The 22911-nt window shown below is 39.4% G+C and overlaps 1 protein-coding gene across 5 annotated transcripts in view; it reads left to right on the forward strand.

Annotated features, from left to right (window-relative positions):
• The window catches only part of evlb (Enah/Vasp-like b), a 66536-nt gene that overhangs the window by 12314 nt on the left and 31311 nt on the right, over positions 1-22911 (forward strand). Inside the window, exon 1 of one of the 5 annotated variants that reach the window (XM_022194425.2) lies at positions 3869-4540. The exons of 1 other annotated variant lie outside the window; for it this stretch is intronic. In XM_022194425.2, coding sequence (XP_022050117.1) covers positions 4446-4540 — 95 coding nt within the window. In that variant the 5' untranslated portion in view covers positions 3869-4445. Of the gene's footprint in view, positions 1-3868; positions 4541-22911 lie in introns of those variants that run through there. 3 more of the 5 variants (XM_022194424.2, XM_022194429.2, XM_022194426.2) reach the window with 3 other exon arrangements.

Consider the following 22911-nt stretch of genomic DNA (forward strand, 5'->3'; position numbering starts at 1 on the left):
CCATCCATCCACCCAGAACTCCTGTAAGACTATAAGTGTCATGTTAAAATAACCTCTGTGGCTGAAAAATGAAGTAAATGTGCTAAAAAACTGCAGTTCCTCGAATGTCCACTTGAGGCAGCTTCCAGAAGTCAGTCTCCACTGACTTCAATGTTGAAGTCTTCAACTTTTCAGTGGAAATAAACATGTTTACACATGGGTTTGGTCTGTATTCGGAGGGAATACTTTTATAACTCGCCTGTTTGTGGTGTTTCAAAGCTTAAAGTTAAACATAATTAAGGAGGTGGCTGCTTAGAGTAAGAGATGAGTGCCATCACAGGACCTCAGCTTCACTGAGACGCCACTTCTTTGTTCATTTTTGGATTAGCTGGAAGTTATGAAGAGTCGGGTACTGCAAAAAAAAGGCAATGTCTGAAGTCGCCAGACAGCTTCTGCAGGAAACCTACAGGTGTTCCATTCATTATGTACAGTGCATGCTGTTGATTGAAAATGATCCATCCACGCCAACCTCCTCCCTACAAAGACTTTTTAGGGCGCTACAACTATGTCCTGTCACTTCCTCCTAATCTACTGTTCTATTTGGTGTACACCAGAGGGTGCTGTCAGTAGTAATAGACTGCACGTACAAATAACTTATGAGTTTGTGTTTTTTAATGGGAGGACTGTCTATAAATTCTGTAAAAATGTTTCTTTAAATAAATTTCACTTGCTGATAAAGTCTTGACAAGGAAAATATGATGAAATGACTTTCAGCAGCAACCCTGATGATCAACTTGCAGAACCAGAAGTTTTATTAGAGGAAATGAAGATGTTTTTGGAACTCGACTGTAAAAAATCTAAGTTTTCTAGCATGTGTTGCTTCGATTTTGATTAGGGTTTTGTGTTTTTACATCTTGCAAGCCTCCTAACTTCCATTACAAAATGACTAGACTGCTCCTTCAGATCTGTATAGTTTTGGTTCCGGCCTCATTCCAGTGAGGAGGCTGCATGATGCAACTCATCGCAAGCATAAATTAGCATCAAACTTGCAGTAAATATTTTTCCCCCAATGTCTGGCAAATACATGTGAAGTAGCGTGACTCAGATATTCAAGGATGAAATTTTATCTTCATTAAGAATCACAGTTGTTAGCAGGCGAGTAAACTGCACTAAATTGCGACTTCCGCTGCAGTCGGCACCGATTACAGAACAAACCATGTCAGGCAACAGATCTATAGTCAGTCCAATCAATGAAAGAGCCTCCTGGCAGCACACAGCAGGACAGATGTGGGTGAAGTGAGCAGGTTCAGCTGTACTAGAAAGTGACCAGGGGTCGGTCTATTTACTGGGATGTCCGAGGGCTGTACAATAAATATGGAGGGATTTATTGGTAACTGCTGCAGGATTAGTATTTTGGCTGCTTTCTATACATCACTTATAATCTATGTTTATCTGAAGAGAAGGGACTCAGAATATTAAAGGGATGAGTGCTGCCGCTGTATGCTCAGATTTGGTTGTTTTTGTGCTATTTTAAATTAATTTTTGGCAGTTTACAGTACTGTAAAATCTTCATAGTAACAACTAAAAATCTGGCAGCAAGGGTGTGGTAAAAACAAGGGAAACTTGCAATTTAAAAAGTCCTGTTTGAGATTGTTGCGGCCTAAAATGCCTGAATTCGTGGCAGCTTTTGTAAAATATTGTGATAAAATTGCAGGAGACAGTGACAATTGCTAAAAAGTTATTTTTTTCAGTTTTTAGAGCATGTTTCAACATTTTAATTGACAATATTTATTCCTAAGTTAATTCTTTAACACACTCAAACTCATTTCCACAAGCTGGCACACCACAGTGGGAAATTGGCAACAGGCAGATACTATTTTAACATGAAATGGTTGGTAGATTTAAAGCACAAAATGATAATTTACTATTGAATGAATCATATTTGGACATATGTTGGAGGCTTAAAAAGTTAGTTTCACATCTTGGCACGCATGTTTTCAGTCACACGTTGTCACACCAATTAATTAATCTAACTTACCTTCATTCTTTCAGTGCTCCAACAGCTCTGGATTCAACAGCTTCCGTCACGGTGATTTGTCTGGTCTGTGGTCCGCTCCTTTCAGACGTTCGCCTAATATGTTTCATGGTGGGAAAGTGTTTGTCACTCGATGATTTTTGTTTGCATTCCACCACCATATTGCACAGGGGCAAAACAGTTTACCCCTGCTTTAATGAAGAACATCAGGGAATTGATTTCACTGTCTTCAGCAGTAATTTTTGTTGGTACATGAGCGACATTAGGATCAGACATGTTTGCGTATTTAAACCATAAACAAAGAAGTGAATTCGGTGATTACGTTTGCAGTGGGGACTGCTATGATTGGTGGAACTCGCTCACAAAATTGCGGGAAAGTTGCAGTGATTGGACAAAATTGCAAAGTCGTGCACAATTCACAGAGATTGGTTGAATTTGCTTTAATTGTTGAGATCAAAACATCACAAATTCCTGTAGGGACTGAAAAATAAAAATAAGGGCAAATATCTGTAAAAAAAAAAAAAAAAAGCTGAATTAAATACAGGATAATATTATCATCACATGGTGTAAAGAACAATTTAATATTAATTTCTATGCCAATGTTGACAATTGTAGCCTAATTTTGTCTGACGTTACAAGTTATCTGTAATTTACCAAACCAGGAAGAATCTGTAAAATGACAGTTTAACAAATGATTTACCATTTTTCAATCCTTCATACACTTAATTTTTCTTTAAAATGACAGCCAATATCTACACAATAATGCTCAATGTAAAAGAACAAATTACTATTCATAAGAATACAGATTCTTCATGTTGGCATTGTTTACAGTTTGGGCTTTTGTTTTTATATTCAACATGTATCACTGTTCTGCGATATTGCAACAAAATATCTGTAATTTAAGAAGATAGGAAATAGTAGAATAACAGTTTAATCTCTTTTTTGTTGACATTTTAAAATCCTTAATATGTATAATTTCTTATTCAAATACTACCAAATGTCTGTCAAAATAACAGCGTTTTTTGCGGATTTAATTACCATAAAAATACAGATGTTTGAGGTGGACATTACAGTTTTGGCCTGTTTTTTCACAGTTAACATGTAAATTAATATTTTGGGGTCACTGTATTTCGTTGTCACTTAACAAAACAGGGAAAATCTGTAGAAAATTGTTTTTTAAAACCATTTTTAAATCCTTAACATACATTTTCACCCCAAATACCAGCAAATGTATGTAAAAAAAAACAACTAACGAAATCTATCATTGTTAACATGTAAAGTGCTACTTTTTTGTGGTGTACTAGTTTTTAGCTGCAATTTACCAAAAACCTGCAAAATCTGTAAAACAGCAGCAAATTATTCAAATAAAATTATAGTGAAAGGATTTTAAATTTTCTTGTTTTTTACAGTGTATGTAACATGCTTTTTTTTTGTCAGTTTACATCTATTGTCTTTACTGCTGCCTGAGGCACCATGTTGCTTACCTCACCACCTTAACATCCCATAATAGCAGTCAGATCATTGTGTGTTCTGTACATGCTGATGTGTGTGTGTTCAGTGTTTTGTGCATCTGGAGCTCCACCCAAAACCCGCCGCGCCGCCTCAAATCATCGGCGAGAAAAAGACGGGAGCCATCAGATGAATTAAAATGCGTCGCTCCTCCTCTCCTTCCAGACTTGCGCATCCTCGCCTCGGCCAATCAGGAGGGTGCCGGGGGAGTGGGATGTGCGGGGTGGGGTAGGATGGAGGGGCAGGATGGAGGAGGAGGAGGGGCAGGACCGGCAGCCTCCGGGGCTGGCAGCCCATCGCTCCTGTCACAGCTGGGAGGGGAGGCAGGCGGGAGGAGGAGGGGGTAAGTGGAGGGAGGAGGTAATCCAATGAGACAGAGAGAGGAGAGGCAGAGCGAGGGCAACGCCTCACAGCACCGGGAATCTCTCTCCATCTCCATCTCACCCCGTGGAGCAGAAAAACCTAAAGGACTCTGATCTCCAGTTCAGCCTCTTGCAGGAGCAGCATCTCACTTTTAAAGCTCCACTTTATTTTACCGCTAATTATCTCTGCTTGCTGGAGAATGCCTTTCTGACTGAGAGCTGGGATTTTTTATTTCTTTCTCTGTCAGGAGGCAGCAGCATCTTTTTTTTTTTTTTTCCTGGAGTCATCTTTGTTCTCACAGCTGCTGAGTGTACGGTGGCTGCTAGTGGGGAAATAGGTTAGTGTGCCTGTTCGGTGCCGGGCGGCGGAGGTGATGAAGAGGAGGGGGATGCCTTCATGGTGGTGGTAGCTCTGCGAAGGTGAATGCTGGAATGCTGCTGATGAACTCTGACCTTTAGTGGAAGTGTCAAGTACAGGAGAGACAAAGGAAGACAGATACACTCATTTGTTTTTTTTTGTTTTTGTGGACTGACCTGTGTACCAGCTGTGCAACGACAACATGGACATCAACCTTCAGTCGCATCGATTTTACTTCCCCCAGATCTACTGTGCTGAACCGGGGGCGCAGCCACAGCTCACCGAGTTCAAAGTCAGGTAGGCTTCCGAGGTGCTAATAAGAAGTCATCCCTAATTGGTGAATGTTTGAGTCACCCCAGTCTGCTTTGCTTTTGTCAGCATCTGCACAATACCTAGCCTCAGCATTCTGCTCTCCAGCTGCTGCTGCATATGAAGCGATCCTGTGTGTGATGTTTGCCGCTGTGAAAGGCTGCTTTGCCCTTGCAGGGGGATGGGGGCTGCATGCTAATGTGTCAGCTAGCTGTGCAGGAAAAAGTGTAGTGCTCCTGGGAGAAGTGGAGGGCATTGATGGCCTATGGAGGAGCGGTGCCAAGTTTGCACAGAGGGACTGACAGTGGCACACTTGTGTTATATTTGCCACTCGGGGATCTGCAGCCTTCTCATTGGGCGCCTCCGAGGCTCTTTTGTTCTCGTTTCCTTTTTTGCCACTCTCCAGTCAAAGTGCTCTGAGGGGCTTGTTGCATTGTCGGCCGACGCCTGCCGTCATGGTTTCAGAGCGCTACAAAGACGCATGCTCAGATATGCAACAGCTTCCCTGCTCTTTGTCTTGTTGAGATGCAACTGTGCCGGATGGAGCTGTTGCATTCAGGCGTGCAACAACCTCATCCTTTGTGACGTCCATGAGAGAGGTTTTTCACCTCAGCGGAGTGTGTGTGTTATCATTTTAACCACCTTCCATCCATTCATCAATCTTAGCTTGAGACCTACTTGTAATCTGTCGTGCAATACATTTGGCGATTCCTCCACTAACAGCTCTGATTAGTGCAGCTTTAAGGGACTCAGCCAGAGTTTTGCCCCGCTAAGCAGCTTTTGGTTTGGCTGGGTCTTGAAGGGGTTTGTGGAGCAGCTTTATGGGGCTTCGGTGTCACTATCACGGCCTGGACGCGCTCCCCGACGACTCCACGGGAGGCTCAGTTGGGCGGCGAGAAAGGAAAAGAAAAGAGCAAAGTGGGAGGATCAGTCTAGCAAATATTCAAATATTACAAAGGAAGCAGAGCAGGAGTACAGGTGCAGCTTCACCCACTTCACTTCAGTTTTCTGGCATGCTTTTAACCCTAATCTGCTGCTTTAGCCACATTTGTGCTTTACTTTTCTACCAAAAGTGTCATTTTCAAGTCTTTTCTACCGAACAGACAACCAAACTCGCAAATATCAGCGTTTGATTTGCAGCCTAGAGGAAAAAGCGGGAAAAAACAGTCTCGCACATTTCTGGCTGTGCCTCACACCTCTTCTTTTCCGCCACCAGGGACACACAAAACACACTTTGTGCATTTGCAGATTAAAGAGCTTTAAAGTGCACCAAAAACTATTTAAAGCCTTAAAGCAATATTGTTTCGCAAATCAGATTTTCTGCAACGAATACTCACTGAGAAGCTACATTGGTGCAGATGCATCAGTTTTGCGTTGAAGTTTGTGTGTAGAGTCACTGATCAGAGTTTCAGCGAACTATAAATGGGAGACGGACGGCTTGGCACAGTAGCTGTATTATTAACGAGGTGAGCTTATTAGAGCCGAGTGAGAGGGAGGAAGAAGAACGAGATCGGAGATGGAAAAATGAGAAACCAAGAGAGACAGAAAGGAAAAGAGTGGGAGAGGAGGGAAATGAGAGAACATAAGAGATGAGGGGGGAGGCAGAGGGGGATGGTGAGGAAAAGCAAAGCTAAGCAGAAGAGAGAGTGGATTGTAAACGGGAGGCAGATGGATGGAGGTGAAATCAGAGGAGCAAGGAGAAGCTCAGTGGGAAGAGAAAAGGGTGTGTGACGGTGGGGTTTTTCTGAGTTTTGGCGTGGCTCAGAAACCTTTAGGAGGGATGCTGGGCGCCATGGTGACCGAGGTAACCACGATATAGCCAGAAAACCATGACAACCAGCGCCGGCCAATCCATGAGAGACACATGCAGTTCATGTATGCACAGAAATGCACTCACATATATGCAGAGACCTTCTGCTTCACTGCCTCTTCTAACCACACACTCAGCCTTCTTGTGTTGTCAGTTTTCTTTGTTCTTACAATCCAATGCAATTTAGAATGCTTCAGAAAAAGCATTTATGATTTAAATTTTTAACAGACCAGCAAATATTAGCTGCTTATAGTGACCAAATATTTCTATTTTTTTGTATGCACCGTCTTATTTTCAGTGGCAAAACCAAAAACTAACAATTTTCATATATATATATATATATATATATATATATATATATATATATATTTTTTAATCTGATTTAAATTCTGGTTGCTTTAAACATTGCTTTAATCTTATTTTATCCACTGCTAACAGTGACAAAATGTGACTAATAATGCTAATGCTGATGTCAGCCATTATTCCTTTGGCTGTTCTTTATTTCATATCTTTCTTTGTTCTGGAACTTGAGTATGCATTAGTAATGGATATATACTAGATGTAGCTACATGGCTTCAGCCAGTTTAGCAGCAATTGACTGCAAAAAAGCAAGTTATTAAAACCAAGGACAGCACCAGGAAGGCAAGCTTAACACATTTCAACAACAAGGCAGCTCAAAGTGCTTTTAATAAAACATAAAAAGCATCAAGGCAGAGAGTAAGTTACATTTCAGCACAATTAAGAACTAAATAGGGGTAAAAATAGAACATAAAATGGGAAGTTTTGTTTACAGTACAGTTTAAAATGTTCAGAAAATTCAGATTTGATTTCATGGAAGTCAGAGGCAAACAGAAAAGTCTTTAGTCTTGTTTTAAAAGAGCTGAAAGTTGCAGCAAGCCTGCAGTGTTGTGGGAGCTTATTCCTGATATGTGGTGTGGTTTAAGACGGCATGAAACAAAGCCAGAACGTACTTCTTTATAGCTGTGTCTTAGTTCAAGGCAGGTGTAAACTAACCGTGACGTCACCCGTTGGTTTCAACGCCGAGAAAATGAAGCCCGGATTTTGCTACTTCCTGGTCGCCGTTTTGGAATTTTTTGGAGCCAGTGACGTAAAAAGCGTCATCAAACAGACTGGACCGGAGAGCAACTAGGGGCAGGATTGGCTGAAGACTCTCTTATCCCGCCCACGTTTTACCACAGAGGCTTCTGTTGCTGTCTATCAAGTATAGCCACGCCCCCTGGCTCTGCCAACTTTAACGATTTATTTAAAATTCAGTATTGATTTATTTTAAGATCGGCCACCTGATCTCTCATTTTGACCATGAAAACTAACGGGAAAAAAATCCTGAGCCGTAGAAAATCAGTCTATCAAATTTTATTTTTTCCAAAAATGAATTGGGGTCTATGGAGCTAAAGCTTTTTGGAGCCAACCCTAGCGGACGGCGTGATATTGCAAGTTTTTGACACTTCCGGGTTGGCTTCAATTCTGGAGCCAGATGCTACGTCCACTTTATATACAGTCTATGGTTCAAGGCCACATTTGAGGACCGTTTTCCTCTGCAGGAACTTGCGGGCCAGTTCATGAGTTGGAACCTGTGAGCATCTTCCAACTGCATAAACAGCCCCTGTGGAAAAGCTTTATGGGATGTTTTCAGAAAAAAAAGGTACTTACTCTAGAGTACATAGTTCTGTGCAACATGAAAAAAACGCTGTGAGTCTCAACACTGATTCCTTCCTTCCATTAGACAAAATTTTTGATGCTCTTGTTGACTAGCAGTCTTCTCTAACATCATCTTCAATGTAAAATTCACCGTTTAGCAAACCCTAAAATCGTTTTATTTCATACATGCTCATAGAACTGGTCCAGTAATCACTGTTTGTTGTTGTTTTGGCGCATTCGAAGTGCACTACGATGGAAAGACGCTTTGTGGTGTGACAGAAAAGACTACTTCAAATGCAGCCATGTTTTCTTGGGCCACAAACGATCCAACATCCAACCAATCCCAACATTCATCGGACTTCAATGATGACTTCATTTTTCTCTGATCATGTTCAAGTCCCCAAACAAGGCAGCGCTGTAGAATACACTGTTATATTTAAGCACTGGGTTTCTACTTACCTGAACATACCCAAGATGATTGATTGATTTAAAGAAATGCACCCAAGCCAGACTTTCTTGCACCTTTAGCAGATGGATAGCTAGGTGCAACCAGACTGTTCTTCAGAGCTGACACAGCTGTGGAGATTGGTCTGGCCATGCAAGATAAGAAGACTACTACCTTTTAATGGACTTGATTTGTTCTTTGGAGAATACCTTCTCTGAATTCAGTCACAGTTTTTGTGGTCATCTTAATGTTGTCATTCCCCCCCAAAACTAGATTCTTATACAACTAAGCTGCATCCATATTTCTGAAAGAATCTGAATTTGTTCCCAAAAGGTAAGACTGTGATGTAATGAGGGTTAGGAGCATGGAGGTGAAGTGGTGGAATAAGTCCACAATGGACCTTTCATCTAGTTGATTGGGGTTTGCTTGTTGGGGTAAAGTACAACTCTTTCACTGTATGTTTAATGCTTTTCCATTATCTTCTTGGTTACCAGAAGATTAATAACTTCCTTACCTAATATAGGACGGGTTGACTGAACAGAAGACAGTAAAGCAAAAAAAAAGTAATGGTAAAGACATGAATGTTGATAAGATTTGTGATAGTTAATGGGCAGGAAATGGATTTCCTTCAAAATATAATTGAGTTTAGCTGTATTAGAATGTCATTCTTAGGAGACAGGGCTTACTTATCTGACCAGAACTTCTTTAAAACTACTTCCCAGAATCAAAGGCTACTGTAGCGTGACTCTGTTTCATCTCTGCAAAATAGTTAAGGGCCAAGGTCAGAGAGATTATTTGAGTCGGAAAGGAAAAACATCCATGTAGCAATGTAGATGTTTGTTGGTCAAATCTGATTTTGGACACTGAGCTCTTCCTGTCTTTTGCCTCAACCACATCATTTAAAGCCCAAATAAATCAGTGACATAACCGCTTGTTGTTGTTTTAGACGATAACACTGCCCTAAAAATAGAGACAAACAACAATAAAACCAGAAAATACGTAAATGGGCTGTTTGGGAAGACAATAACAAACCTTTACTTTGATTGATCTTTTTACTGGATTTGTTTAGACTCAAAAGCAGGTGAAACTGATTTAGCTCAAACTGATGGAATGTAGTGTTTTCATCTCCACATGTGCTTCATCCGTAAAAATGTCTGTTTTATTGGTCAATTTTACGAAATGTCAGAAGAATGAGCCGGCCAGAGTTTTATACTTCACTTTTCATCAATTTAGATTCTTCCAAAAGACACGTCAAGATGTTTTAAAGTCTCATATGTCTGACTGAATAACTTCACCTCTGGATTTTCTGACTGGATTTCGATTCTTCCTTTCAGCTTTGCTCACCTTGAAAGCCTTTAATCCAGCGACTGCTGTAATGTAAGTTCTTGCTGGTGGATAAGGCTGATGGAAAGGCTTTCTGTTTGTGTGGATTCTCGGAGGAGACTAAATGTCTCCATTATTCCCCTCGGAGGTCTGACAGATTAGAGGCGGAGGCTGAAGCACATGCATGTCAAGAAATCTGCAGACTATTCTGGGTCATCGAGCCAACTGATGGATGATTTGTAGCAGCGATAGGAAGCGCTGTGTGTTATCTACACTATCGGGTTCTGCTGTACTTAATCTAATGGCCTTCAACTGTAAAATGGATCATGTGTAAACACACTGGTTCCTCAGTAAGCTGCAGCAGCAGTTAAATGGCATCATGGGGAAGAAGCAGCTCAGCCTCGGGGCATCTCTACAGCCTCTTTTCCTTTTTCACTTTCACTTGTGTTTTTAGACAGTCCGAGTGTTAATGCTCAAGCTCACCTTCAGTCTCTTCGATGCTGGGATTTTTTTTTTCTCGTTTCCCTCTCTGCCAAATGGAGACGCATGCATTTTTTAAAGCTCCTCACTGTGCTCTGAATCTCCCTGCCTCCTCAATTTATCTTTCCGTCTTCGTTTCTTCCATCTTCAGTCGCTCTCTGTTTTTTTTTTTCTTCGCAGCATGAGCTCTGAGTGCTTCTGCCCAGTTATTTGATTTATTGGCTCATGCTTTGGTTGATTGAGAGATTAACTGACCAGTTCTGGAAAGTACAATAAATCATGTGCAATTTACTTTTATGTTGCTTCATACTTCCACTGCACTACATTTCAAAAGAAAATATTGTACTTCCTGCTTGACCACAGTTATCTAACCCTCGATTCACATGTTATCAGCTCATTCCATAGTCAGCTGGGACCTCCTCCACCTTCTAGTAAGAATAATAATAATAGCTTTATTTCTATTGCACTTTTCAAAACCTGTAAATTAAATGTCACTTTTGATGCATTAGAAGAAGGAAAAGGCATGCAATATGCAAGAAAAAAACAGGAGAAACTCATCAATGAAGTCAGCAGTTTTCATACACAATATTTCAAATGATTGTGATTGGTGTAAATATTGGGGTTAAGACCGTGCATTGTTATTTATGGTGTGATTTTAGTTAAATCATTTACATATTAAGAATTAAAACCTGACAAAAAATCTATAAAATACTACTTTGCCAAACTGTAATACACATTTAAGCTAAGTCTCTCCAGTGCTATTTATACCTGAGAATGACACAGTAATAACACAAATAATAATGTATCAGCTGCAGGGACCAAACCAGGACTTTTAACTGCAATACTTTAGCTACTTTGCTATTTACTTTTTCATGCTTCTACTGGTGCACTTTTATCGTGGTATTATTACTTCAAAAGGGCCTGAATACTTGTTCCATCTCTGTACCAGACCTCCCTACACGCCTGCACACACTCACCAGTGAAAGTCAACAAAGTCTGACTCCTCTAATATGTTTACCGTAGTGCACAGCTTCAGTTGGACGAGGACGGCCTCAGGCTCCAGACGTGGTATTAAACATTCCAGTGAATGCTCATTAAGCCCAGATCAAGATTCCCATGAAAACAAGCGAGACAGGAATGTCTGGCTTCTTTCTGAAGCGTTTAATGCCACACTCGAAGCAGAAATTGGATCATGTTTAAAAGGAATATTTTGACATTTAGGGAAGTGCGCTTATTTACTTTTTAGTGGGTGCGTGATGTGAAATTGAGCATCATGCTCTCATCTCTGCTTAGCATAAATACTGAAAATATCAGGGAATGAAGTAGTCTGAGTCTGTACCTCAGTCTAGAGGTACTGACAGGTGGCACAAATATTGACCTTCTTCTTGGATGAAAGTTGACGGGGTCCGTTTGGAAGTCAATTTTCACCGTAAGTCGGAACTCTGATGAAAATATAAACCAAGCCGTTACGTGCATCACGATATTGATCAGGTTGCATATTTGTACAACTACGATAATGAAAACAGTCATTAACTCACACTGAAACACAACTTGGTAGGAAAATACAGTGAATATGTAAACTGTAAGTCTGACTTATGCTTGGGAGCCGAAATGAAGTTAGCAAATGCAGCATAATCCAATGTGGTGGCAAATGTAAACAAGCACCGTGTGACTACTGTACATAGAGTATTCATCCGCTCCGCTTGCCAGCTAGTTCCACTGAACCAGTTCCAACATAACAACGAAACACTGTATGTTAACGTGAGGACCGGCCCGTAATCCCTTCCGACGTAATGGCAAAACGACGCAAGTCGAGGACGCCATAAACTGAGGACCTCCTGTATTGTATTTTCTCAAATTGATACTTTCCTTTAAGGTGTTTTTTGTTTACCAGAAGGTCTGAAATTTTGTCAAAATGCACCTCATCAAACCATAAAGTCTAGCTTTCCCATGTCCCCTGGGGTGTTTTTGGATGTGACGTGTTGTTGCTTCCAGCAGTAGTAGTACTAATAGTAACAATAGTACAGTAACCACACAGCTAACACTCACTGCACCTGTTTGAACAAATCCTTTACTTGTGGACTGTCCGCTCCTGGACTAATGTTGAATTTCAGTGATTATTCTACAGAAACTGAAAACAATGAAATCAACATGTTCAGTATTATTCCAAGTGCCCACACCTGCTACTAATATTTCAAAATAAGTCAGCTCTACATGCTATAGTGTATTTAACTTCTTTGATTGTACAAAGTCCGCGTTGTTGACTCTACTCTGCATAACAACCCTAGAAAGACGAAACTCTGAGGTTTTGTCTTTTTACTGTTCGTCACAGATGAGTCAGTCATGGCTTCTCAGTTGAACCAAGGGATCACAGAATGTGTATATATATGTCAGGGTAGAGACTGCGATTTGGTAGAGTTGGAGTTTCTACCAGTAGAGATTGCGATTGGAGTCTCTACCAGTAGAGACTGCGATCGCAATCTCTACCAGTAAAAACTCCAATCCTACCAGTAGAGATTTGTCAGGGCTAAGGTTAGACTTTTAAGGTTAGGGTCAGGGGTCAGGGCAGGGGTCAGATTTAAAGTTCCATCTCTACTGGTAGAGATTACAATCGCAAACTCTACTGGTTGAGACTCCAATCGCAATCTCTACTGGTAGAAACTCCAATTCTACTGGTAGAGACTCCAATCGCAATCTCTACTGGTAGAAACTCCAACTCTACCAAATTGCAGTCTCTACCCTGACATATATATATATATATATATATATATATATATATATATATACAAATCATAATTTTACATTTAGAATTGATTAATTTTCCAAACTATACATTACTTCGTGGACCTGTAGAAAGTTTAGATTTGACAATTCTTTTTTATTACAGTTTATGGCTCTGTAATTTTTGGTGATTTTTCTGAAAAATCACCAGTCTTTAAAATCCACTGGTGGGTTTTTGGCTTGACATGGTTAATAAACTCTGCAGCTTTAGAATCAGTTTTATCTTTCAGATTAACAACAGTTAGTTCAAAAGTTTGCTGAAGTTTCCAGAGGCAGAAAGTGAAATCAGATGTCCTTGATTTGCATATTGTAGTTGGCACCTCAACCTTATGCACAGAAGGAGCAGCCAATATGATCCCCCGACTCCTGAAATGTGATGCAGTGCTACAACAATGTACTTCATGGTTGCTCATAGACAAATGATGGGAAGTGTAGGATTGACAGATCGTGTGGACACCTCATCAGCTATTTTTACTTTCCTATGTCTCTCTAATATAAGAAAATTGACTTCCTCTATTCATTTCTATTGTTCCTCCTTACATCTTGTCTCAGTGATTGGAGGTTTAGTCAGCAGCGTGCAAGACAATGTAAGAGCAACAGAACATCTTTACAAGTTTTAGAAATGTTGTACGTAGCACCTTCAGACCACTAACACGTCACTTAAAGTCTGTGTTAATACCAACTCAATAACGCATGCATGTGTTGATTGAACGTAAAACTTGAGAGAACGTGGAACCAAATTAAACCCCACAATTCTGCAGGATCTCCCACTGCTTTCTCAGAGGCTCAGTCAGCATTGGCTCTCAGGGGCAAGGAAATGCTTTATGCCATCATGCAGAGCAGTCGTAAAAGAAACCTCATGCTTGCTCTCTCTTCACAGGCTTTCAGCTGGAATTAAACCATAAATTCAGACTTGTGTCGTGGCACCCGGACGCGGCATCGTTGCTTTTGGCCGTCCCAGCTGACCTCTGTGGGCTGTCAGAGGCGTTTAGGGTTTTATTAGGTGAAAAGAGAACAAAAAACCTCCTGACATGTACAGTAGATACAGTGGATTTAAAGTGTAAATATAAGTTACGATCTACAGAGTCTACATAGTCGGCTTTTTAGGGACAGGATGCACACAGAGATGGTTATGTGATGAGACAGGACTTTGTGCTGTTGCAGAGACAGTGGGGTCTGTAATTAAAGCGCTCACGCTGTCTGAGGGCTTATGTTGCTGTTTTTTATTCATATCTTGCTGCTCATTCATCTTTTCTTCACAGCCATATTTTCTAGGCCAAGCGAATATTCCACTCCAGTTGTCATGCCAACAGATTAGCGTGCTCTTGCGTGGTCTCGGCGGTGCAGTCGATCAGGGTATTTTTCTCTGCAGGGTCTCCAGACTAAGACATTCATTCACTTTCACACAGGCTGAATAGACTGGAGTGGATGCTTCCACACACTCAGACAGACTCTAGTTGGGTTTCCATCAAGTAGTTTTATTTGCATTTTGAAGCATCGCATTTAAATAGGGGACTGGAAACGGCAAGTTTTCAACAAACGTCCCCAATTTTCAGAATGAGCTTTGTTTCTGGCTCGAGGCGGTTCCTCACAAAGAATTTCATTGGAGATAGAAACACAGTCATCATTTAACATGAGTAATGAGGTGTTTCTACTTTTTTGACACCTCTAAGACAGCTTTAAACATGGCTGATACCAGCCAATACGCAATAATAATTACAATTTACCAGATCCTGAAGACCTTACATTATCCATACTAGCATGCTGTACTGGCTGCTTGAGAAAGATTTACTGTGTAACAATTAAGGATGCGAATTTTGAACGACCTTGCTGTTGGCATCCTTGTGAATCAATAATTGTTGAAGAAATACTTCAGTATGTACTAATTAATTTGCTCTAATGTCCTAACTTTGACTGTGGTCATTGAAGATATGTTATAAGCAATAAAAGGCAAGGACGTCTTGATTTGAAATATATTTATGATAATTTAAAAGCAAACTGGCTCAAGACACAATTGAGATGAAAATTTAGTTGTATAGGAGTGTAATTTTTGAAAGACATCAATGTTCTGGGGCACTGTCCCTGCATCCTGGGCTTAGGACTGCTCAAGAAGATTGTGATTGTTTTAATGAAGAACAAACAAGACGGACAGTTCTTCCCTAAAGCAGAATGATAATGGGTGCATCAGACCGTTTTTCAGCACTGACACAGCCCTCTGGAGATCCTATAATATACTATGTAGCGGTACTACGTTATGATTTATTGCTCTCGTTATTAATAATTGGGGCACCACCCTAGATCTCTAGGGAAAAATATTAATTTTAATAAAAAAATCAATATTCATAAAAATTTTGATCAATCTCATATCAAAAAGTCTTGAATCCTCGTTTAAATTGACCACATTCTACACAAAGAAACACAAGACTGTAATTTGGTCTAAAATGAGGTATTTATTAACTATTCTATGAAAATAATGACAAGTGAACTATATACAATGTAGATATGGTGTGTGTGTGTGTGCGTGCAGGACTACATGTGTGTGTGTGCGTGCATGTGTGGAATGTGGGAGTGTGTGTGTGGTGTGTGCATGTGTGAGAGATGTGGAAGTAGGTGTGAGAGAGAAGGAAATATGGTGAGGATTAGCCAGAGCTAACCTGACGAGGTAACTGGTAATTTGGATTAAGAATTCTAATGATTTGTAAAAGAATAAATTGATGAAGTGAATTAATTGACCAAGCGGTTAGTACATCACCCATAGAATGGAATCAGAGCAAACTCAGCTGGAGTTATTGAAGTGAACCGTCATGGGGCTGGGACTTGCGGGGCCTTCAGATTCGCAGCACACGGTCTGGACCTGCAGGTTCGGAACGGTGTGTCGTCGTTAGGGCCGCCTAGATGTCCTGCCGCGGGTTGATCGGTTCTATGCAAAGACCTGATCCAGCAGATCTCCGGAGTTCTCAGCTGAGTGCTTAAAATGATGGTTCTCAGGCTTTAGCCAAGAAAAATGGGTGTTGATGAAAAACGGTCAAAATTAAGAAAAATATATGCTGGTTCTGAATCTGTTCTTCAGATTAAACGAATAAAATTCGGCTTAACGGGAGCAAAATGTCTCCTTAAGTTACAAAAATATTAAGAGATAAATAGTTAACAAACTTAGATGGTGAGGGAATTTCGAAGATAGGAAAAACGCGCTTTAGGTAAGAAAATAATGAGAGAGACTTTGGTTGGCCTCTCAGGAAGAGAGGGGTAAGAGAGTAGGTCGGTAAGAGAGTAAGAGAGAATAAGAGAGTAAGAGAGGGTAAAATGTGGGCTACGGCTGACTTTATCTGTGGGTCCAGCTAAGGGGAGGACCTGGGCGGAGAGAGAGAACTTTTAGGCGCGAGTCTGGTGGAATTTGGAATCTCTTTGTTCTCACAAAATAGAGAAGAAAGAGGAGTCCAGAATGGATTAAAATATGATATTAAACGCGCAAAACACGATCTGTCTATCTCTCCACCATATTTCAGTTGTGTGAAAGAGACAGGCATGTTCCTAAATGTGTAGATTATTACATATGTTCATATTATGTGAATCATTTCATTCATAACTATATGTTTATGACATTAAAAATATATATCACAGTGAGAATATAACAACAAGTCAGAGATTTGGTAACAGGTAAATACAATGGTCATCATTCAACCTAAATGGAGAGGAAATTCAGAGGTTAATACTGGAATTCATTCCAAAATCATAGTATCCTGGGGAAGAAATGATTAACATCACAAATTAGTATCTAGACTTCTGTGAAAGATAGAATCTTGATTTTCGGATATGTTAATGATGAATGATTTCCATTGACATTGGTAATCCTGTAAACACAAAATACATTCCAGAAATATTAATTTGGCAAGGTTTTTAAGTTCAGTTCCAGTTTCTTTGTTTCAGTCAAAGAGAGGGAGAGGGTGACTCCAGCCTTCTGCCATAAAGTTTTACGACTTGTTATCTGATCTGTGGAATGCAGAGACATCTCCGGCTGAGGGTCTCCTGAAGCTGAAAAGGGATTTTAGCATGAAAGTTCATTAAACAAACATCCATAGTCTATAATTGAAAGTCATTGTCTTTTAAAAAGAAGAAGTTATTCCAGGGGTTTAAATGTTCACAGGAGTTCCATCCTTCTGTGAATGAAAACCTACAGAAATACAAATGTCTCAATCCTCCTATAGAGATGGGTGTTGGTCAGTGCTGGAGAGGGGGACAGCTTATCTGAGTTTTGATCAGCTCAGAAATTCCAGAGCCTTTGCAGTCTTGCTACAACTATAGTACTATAATGTATAGCTACGTAGACAAATGAGTGCTTTTTTTTTTTTGTCACTTTCCCTCTTTGTTTTGGTACAACATCCTCTGAAACATGCAGAAAATCTGTAATGTTATGTCTGTTTTCATGCCCCTGGTGTGAAACGGTGCACAGATTAGCTTGCACAAAAAAAATTGGGGCCAGAGAGAGAGATAATTTAAAACTCTGAGTCCACAGAGATAGAGTTCAAAAACCGCTCTTCTATTTTGGTTCTAATATGCAATGTCATGTCCAACAATAACGAGTATTACTGAGTCACACGCTGAAGCTTTTCCACGAACAGCCGCTTAATCGTTACTTGCAACCTTCTTCTCTGTTCAAGACATTTCTGTAAAATTTACGCTGTGATTAAACTTGTAACCCAATGCAACCCGGCCCAGTTATTTTTAGACTTTTCCTTTGCAAGCCGAGCAGTTTGGTTTGTTTCATAGCTGCTTGTATTAAAGTCGGCAGCCTGTTTGGAAGTCTGCTGTCAGCTCAGGCCCATTTTTCTCTCCTCCGAGTCTGTTTCACTCTCCCTGCTTCACTATTTTCCAACACCTAAACCTCAAAAACGCAACTGCTTATGTAAGCGGCCTGCAAACCAGCCCGACAGTTTACTTTCTTCCAGCCCATTTTTCACAGGTATATGCATAAACATGCCTCCGCACATAAACATGCACTGATTTATACCACAGGACAGGAGCATGAGCACACACTCTGTAACGCTGCCCTCATTCATCAGCTTCCTGCTTACAGAAATAAATATGAGGAATATTCTGGTGGAAAGTCGAAACAGCCGAACTTAGAATTCACTAGAAAAAGGAGAATCTCTATCAAGTATTTGACACATGACCACATTAACAAAACAACTAAAAATACTGTCTACTGATTATAGTTTCTCTAATTGATTCCAACGTGATTCAACTGGATATTGCAGCTAAATGACAAATTTCTGCTGTAAATTACATAAGTAAACTAATTACTTTGAATATTTGTCATTTTAAACCTTTTCAGAGTGCAAACCTGATCAGTTGAAGGTTAACATCACATCAACGCCACAGTAGTTCTCTACTTATCACACACAGATGATTTTTGACAGCATACATGCCAACTTATCATTTTCTCCTACATAAATTTCTTATGAATGTCTACATATACCCTACTCCTCAAACACTTGGGTTCACCCAGACAATTTCATGTTTTCCATGAAAACTCCCACTTTTATTCATGTGCTAATATAATTGCACACGTTTTCTAATCATCAATGAGCCTTTCAACAGCATTGGCTTACACAATGTAGCATTAGAACACAGGGGTGATGGTTGCTGGAAATGTTCCTCTGTACCCCTATGGAGATATTCCATTAAAAATCAGCCGTTTCCAGCTAGAATAGTCATTTACCACATTAACAATGTCCAGACTTATTTTCATTTAAAAAAAACTGCTCTTCTTTCAAAAATAAGGACATTTCTAAGTGATCCCAAACTTTTGAACGGTATTGTATCTGTAGAATTGTTATATTATTAGCAGAAAATAATACAGTAAGAGTGTAATTTTATGATTGCACATTGATCAAGCAGAAGATGATATTATTTTTGTAAAATTATGGATTTTTGTGGTTGCTGTGAACCTTAACTTTTTTTTATTTTACTCACTTTTACTCAACTCTGTCAACTGGTAAATTTCTTTTGTGATTTTATAGCTATTATATGTAAAGACATTTTGAAAAATAACAATGATTTACTATTTTTCAGTCTTTAATGTACATACAATTTCTTTCAAATAACGCCAAATATCTGTAAAATTATGATATTTTGTTGATTTAAAAACAATAAAATCATTTATCAATTTTATGGTCAAATGAGTGAATAATCATTTGTAAAAATGCTGATCTTTGATATCTACATTATTTTGTACAGTTGACATGTAAATCTATACCTTTTTCTGTGATTTTTAGTAGTTGATATGTGTAATTTAACAAAGCAGGGTAAATAAGGGTAATAGCAGTATATTGTGGGGAAAAAAAATGAAAAAGCTTTTTTTTTTTTACATTGCAAACAGCTTTTATCAGATTTCAGCCACAATGCTAGTGATGCAGATTTTACGCCACTGTGACCGTTTTAATTGCAGCTATGGCTCTCTCCTCATTCATTTAGATAGGAACCTGGTGGGTTTTTTTTTAACTTGACATAACAGCGACCAACATGACAAAGGAAAATAAAATTAGCGCGTCTTTGCTCTGTTGCTCATGCGAGGTGCTGGTTTTGTTTGAAACAGGAAAGTTTTTGCTGGAAAGTGATGAATAGTTCAACGTTTGAGGAAATAGTTTACTTTCTTCCAGACCTTGCTGTGAGTCTTTCCTGCCTGCCTCTGGTGAAATCTCTGCTTTTCTTGCACAGTTCCTCTCCACGCACAGAGAATAATACATGTCAAGCCTTTTTGATTACTTTACGAGAAGAGAACAAGCTGCTTGGAACTTTTCTGCAGAGCAAACATGGCCGACATCCAACAGGGCGAGCTCCACTTTGAGAAGCTGCAGCAGCAACTGGGACAGGCTTTCTGCCAGCGGTGGCACATCTTCCCCAAAGATGAGTGTTTGTTGAGATCCTCAGATAGACGCAGAAATTAACGTCATTTAAACAGAGTGGCTCCTCATTATGCCAGCTGGCCCCAGAGGTTGGATTTAACACAATTTATCCCATTTTCTATGAAAGCTGTGGTTTAGTTCAGGCTCATTGCTGCTGTAGCTTCGCCCTGGAACGCTCATAAATCTTTAAGCTGTCAGCTGTTCCTCTTTCTGCTTTATGCAGCTTTGATGTTTCATGCAGTCGATGCTCACATGTGCAGAAACACACACTTACTTGTTCGCGCATATAATAAGTTGCATTGTGCGTTGTTTTTGGCCACTTCTCAGGCTGAGGATTCTCAATCAGTCGAGGAAAACAGAGAGCGTTTTGTGGAAAAAAATAAAAAAGGGGGGAGTTTAGACAAAAAGACAAACAATTTTTGCGGTGCCGATTGTTCTGCCAGCAAACTCTCGGGATTTGGCTGTTCTCTCTGAGCAGCTGGCTGCAGGAAACAAAGACACTTTTTGTGATCCTCGTGTTTCCCTGCAGCCGCAAACACAAAAACACCTAAAAGTAATCAAACTGTGATGGACAGATGAGAGTATCTGTGTCGAGTTTCTGTGTTTTTATTCATGAGGCAACAGGAGAGAATCTGCTGAGCCACCACAGCAGCAGACAGTGATATTAGCTGCTCTCAAGGTCGCTGCTGCTGCTAAGAATAATCTGTGACTGTTGTTTTTGCAGAAAATCTCAGAGGACAACTCTGTATTTGGTTTGCAAATGATTCCACTTTGCTGGTTTCTCACCTCTAAAGATCACACACACTTTTCTGTCTCATATCTGATATGGAAACTACCTTCACTGATGACTGAGCAGCTCAATTACACCATGTGTACACTGAAAAAAAAGTTGTTTTTAACGGTAAAATTCCAGCAGCTGTGGTTGCCAGAATGCTACCGTAAACATTTTCTACATTTACAATAAAGAAATGTATTGATATTGTTGATTTTATGGTTAAAAAAAAGTGCTTCATTTCATATTTTACTGAAAAACTGTTTTAACCTTTAAAAACTTGAAAATTTACATGAAAACACCATAAAAAAATAAGCTTGTGTAACTTTAAATATTACAGCATTTTTCCATTATCAGCAGAACATTTAGATTTAACGTTTAAAATGTGTATTTTTAGCAAAACTTGTGGTTAAAGCTGTGATAAATATTAAAGCATATCCATTCTACACACATCAGTACATCAGTTTGACCAGTAACAAATCATTTTTACATGTAATAAATGCAAAAAGTTGCCATGTTATAAATATTACAGTATGTTTCCTTCATCAGCACAACAATAAGTACATTTTTACTGTGAAAACTGTATTCTTTTTGAGAATTCAATGCAAAAATGACAATACTGTTAGACAAATTATGGCATTTTTCCGTTAAAAACTGTGCAGGAGTCAGGAAATGTAATTTTTCAATTTTTCCTGATTAACTTATTTACAGGGATTCAGTGTTAAATAAACTGCATCAAACTGTTTGAGTTACAGATATGTACAGTTTGACTTTTCACTACAGCTAATGACTCACAGCGTGTTGACTCCATCAAGTAGTGTCACTATCAAGTGTTTTGAGTGTTTAATTGCTTGAAAATGCTTTGATTTTCCTCACTCTCTCTCGTCTCTATTTTTGCTGCTTCGTCATCATCTTGTTGTGGCTCCAGCAGCATCACTGGGCAAACTAATCCATCAGATCATTTCGGGCTGTTTTGATCTCCTAATGACGCCCGCCGCTGCCTGCCAGCAGATGATTTACACGCAGGGCCGACAGTAGCAGGCCGCCTGCTTGATTGTGTTTCTGTATTTATCAAACTTCAAAGAATTACCAGCTTAAGGGTGCAGACAATCTTCACTGAGAGCGAGCAAGAAGGATAAAGAGAGTTTAGTCTCATGCTGCGATCGCAAGTAAACGCTAGACTGGATTTATTCCTGTGGTTTGTTGCAGCATTGAACTAAATGTTTATATGCAAACAAATCTATTGATTAATTTATCATCTGATGAACAGAAGCTTGACTCGGTTTTTGTTTAGCAGTCATTTAGGATCGAACCAACTAAACATCTGCAGGATTTCTGAGTGAGAAGTAGTTTAATAAATAAGTCTTTGTAGGTTTGTGAGTAAAATAGACAGATTTTTTTTTATCATTCTTTCAATTAAGTCAGAAAATTGATAAATATGAACCCAGGTTATGAATAATATTCTCTCTGGGATCATAAACTGCTGGAATTTCCTTGAAGAGTGGTTGAATTTTTTGCTACAGTATGTTTTGCAAAGATACCCGTGTTGTCTTTAATATTTACCCTCTTTCCAAATTGAACTCTTTTTGGTCTTTTAAGGATAATTCAGGTTTTAAAAAAACTGGTTTGTCTCAACTGGATTAAAGCAGCTGTTTTCTGTGCGTCTGCTAGTTTTTAGACATGATTTTGTTTTGTTTATTTATCTATCAGGGGGATCATACATAGTCCAACATCCACATCAAGTTCAAATCATCCAACTATGACACACATTTCTATATACATATATACCATGTATAACATCAGCCAATAGTCTAAGACACGTTTGAGTGATCAGCTGCTGCTCTCCCTTTCATTTTCAATTACTTTTTAAGCAAATGTATGGAATCCTGAACCGTCATTCTCACTCATCTATTCATAAAGATACTCTCACAACACAATCTATTTGGTCATCCTTGTATAATCAATATTTTATAGAAGGGTAATTAAAGTAATTCTGGTCTCCGTGGACCCATATACCCAAACTGTTTTGATTGTATCTTTATAGAAAACATAAGTCTTTCCATAATGTAAATGTCATGTATAATTTTTTACCGGTCATCTAATGTTGGAGCATCTGGTTGTCACCATTTCATTTCAAGGCCTTCTCCCCTCCCACCAGTAATTCTCTCATTAAATATTTGTCTG

Source organism: Acanthochromis polyacanthus, chromosome 16 (genome assembly GCF_021347895.1).
Source record: "Acanthochromis polyacanthus isolate Apoly-LR-REF ecotype Palm Island chromosome 16, KAUST_Apoly_ChrSc, whole genome shotgun sequence".
Taxonomy (NCBI): Eukaryota; Metazoa; Chordata; class Actinopteri; family Pomacentridae; genus Acanthochromis; species Acanthochromis polyacanthus.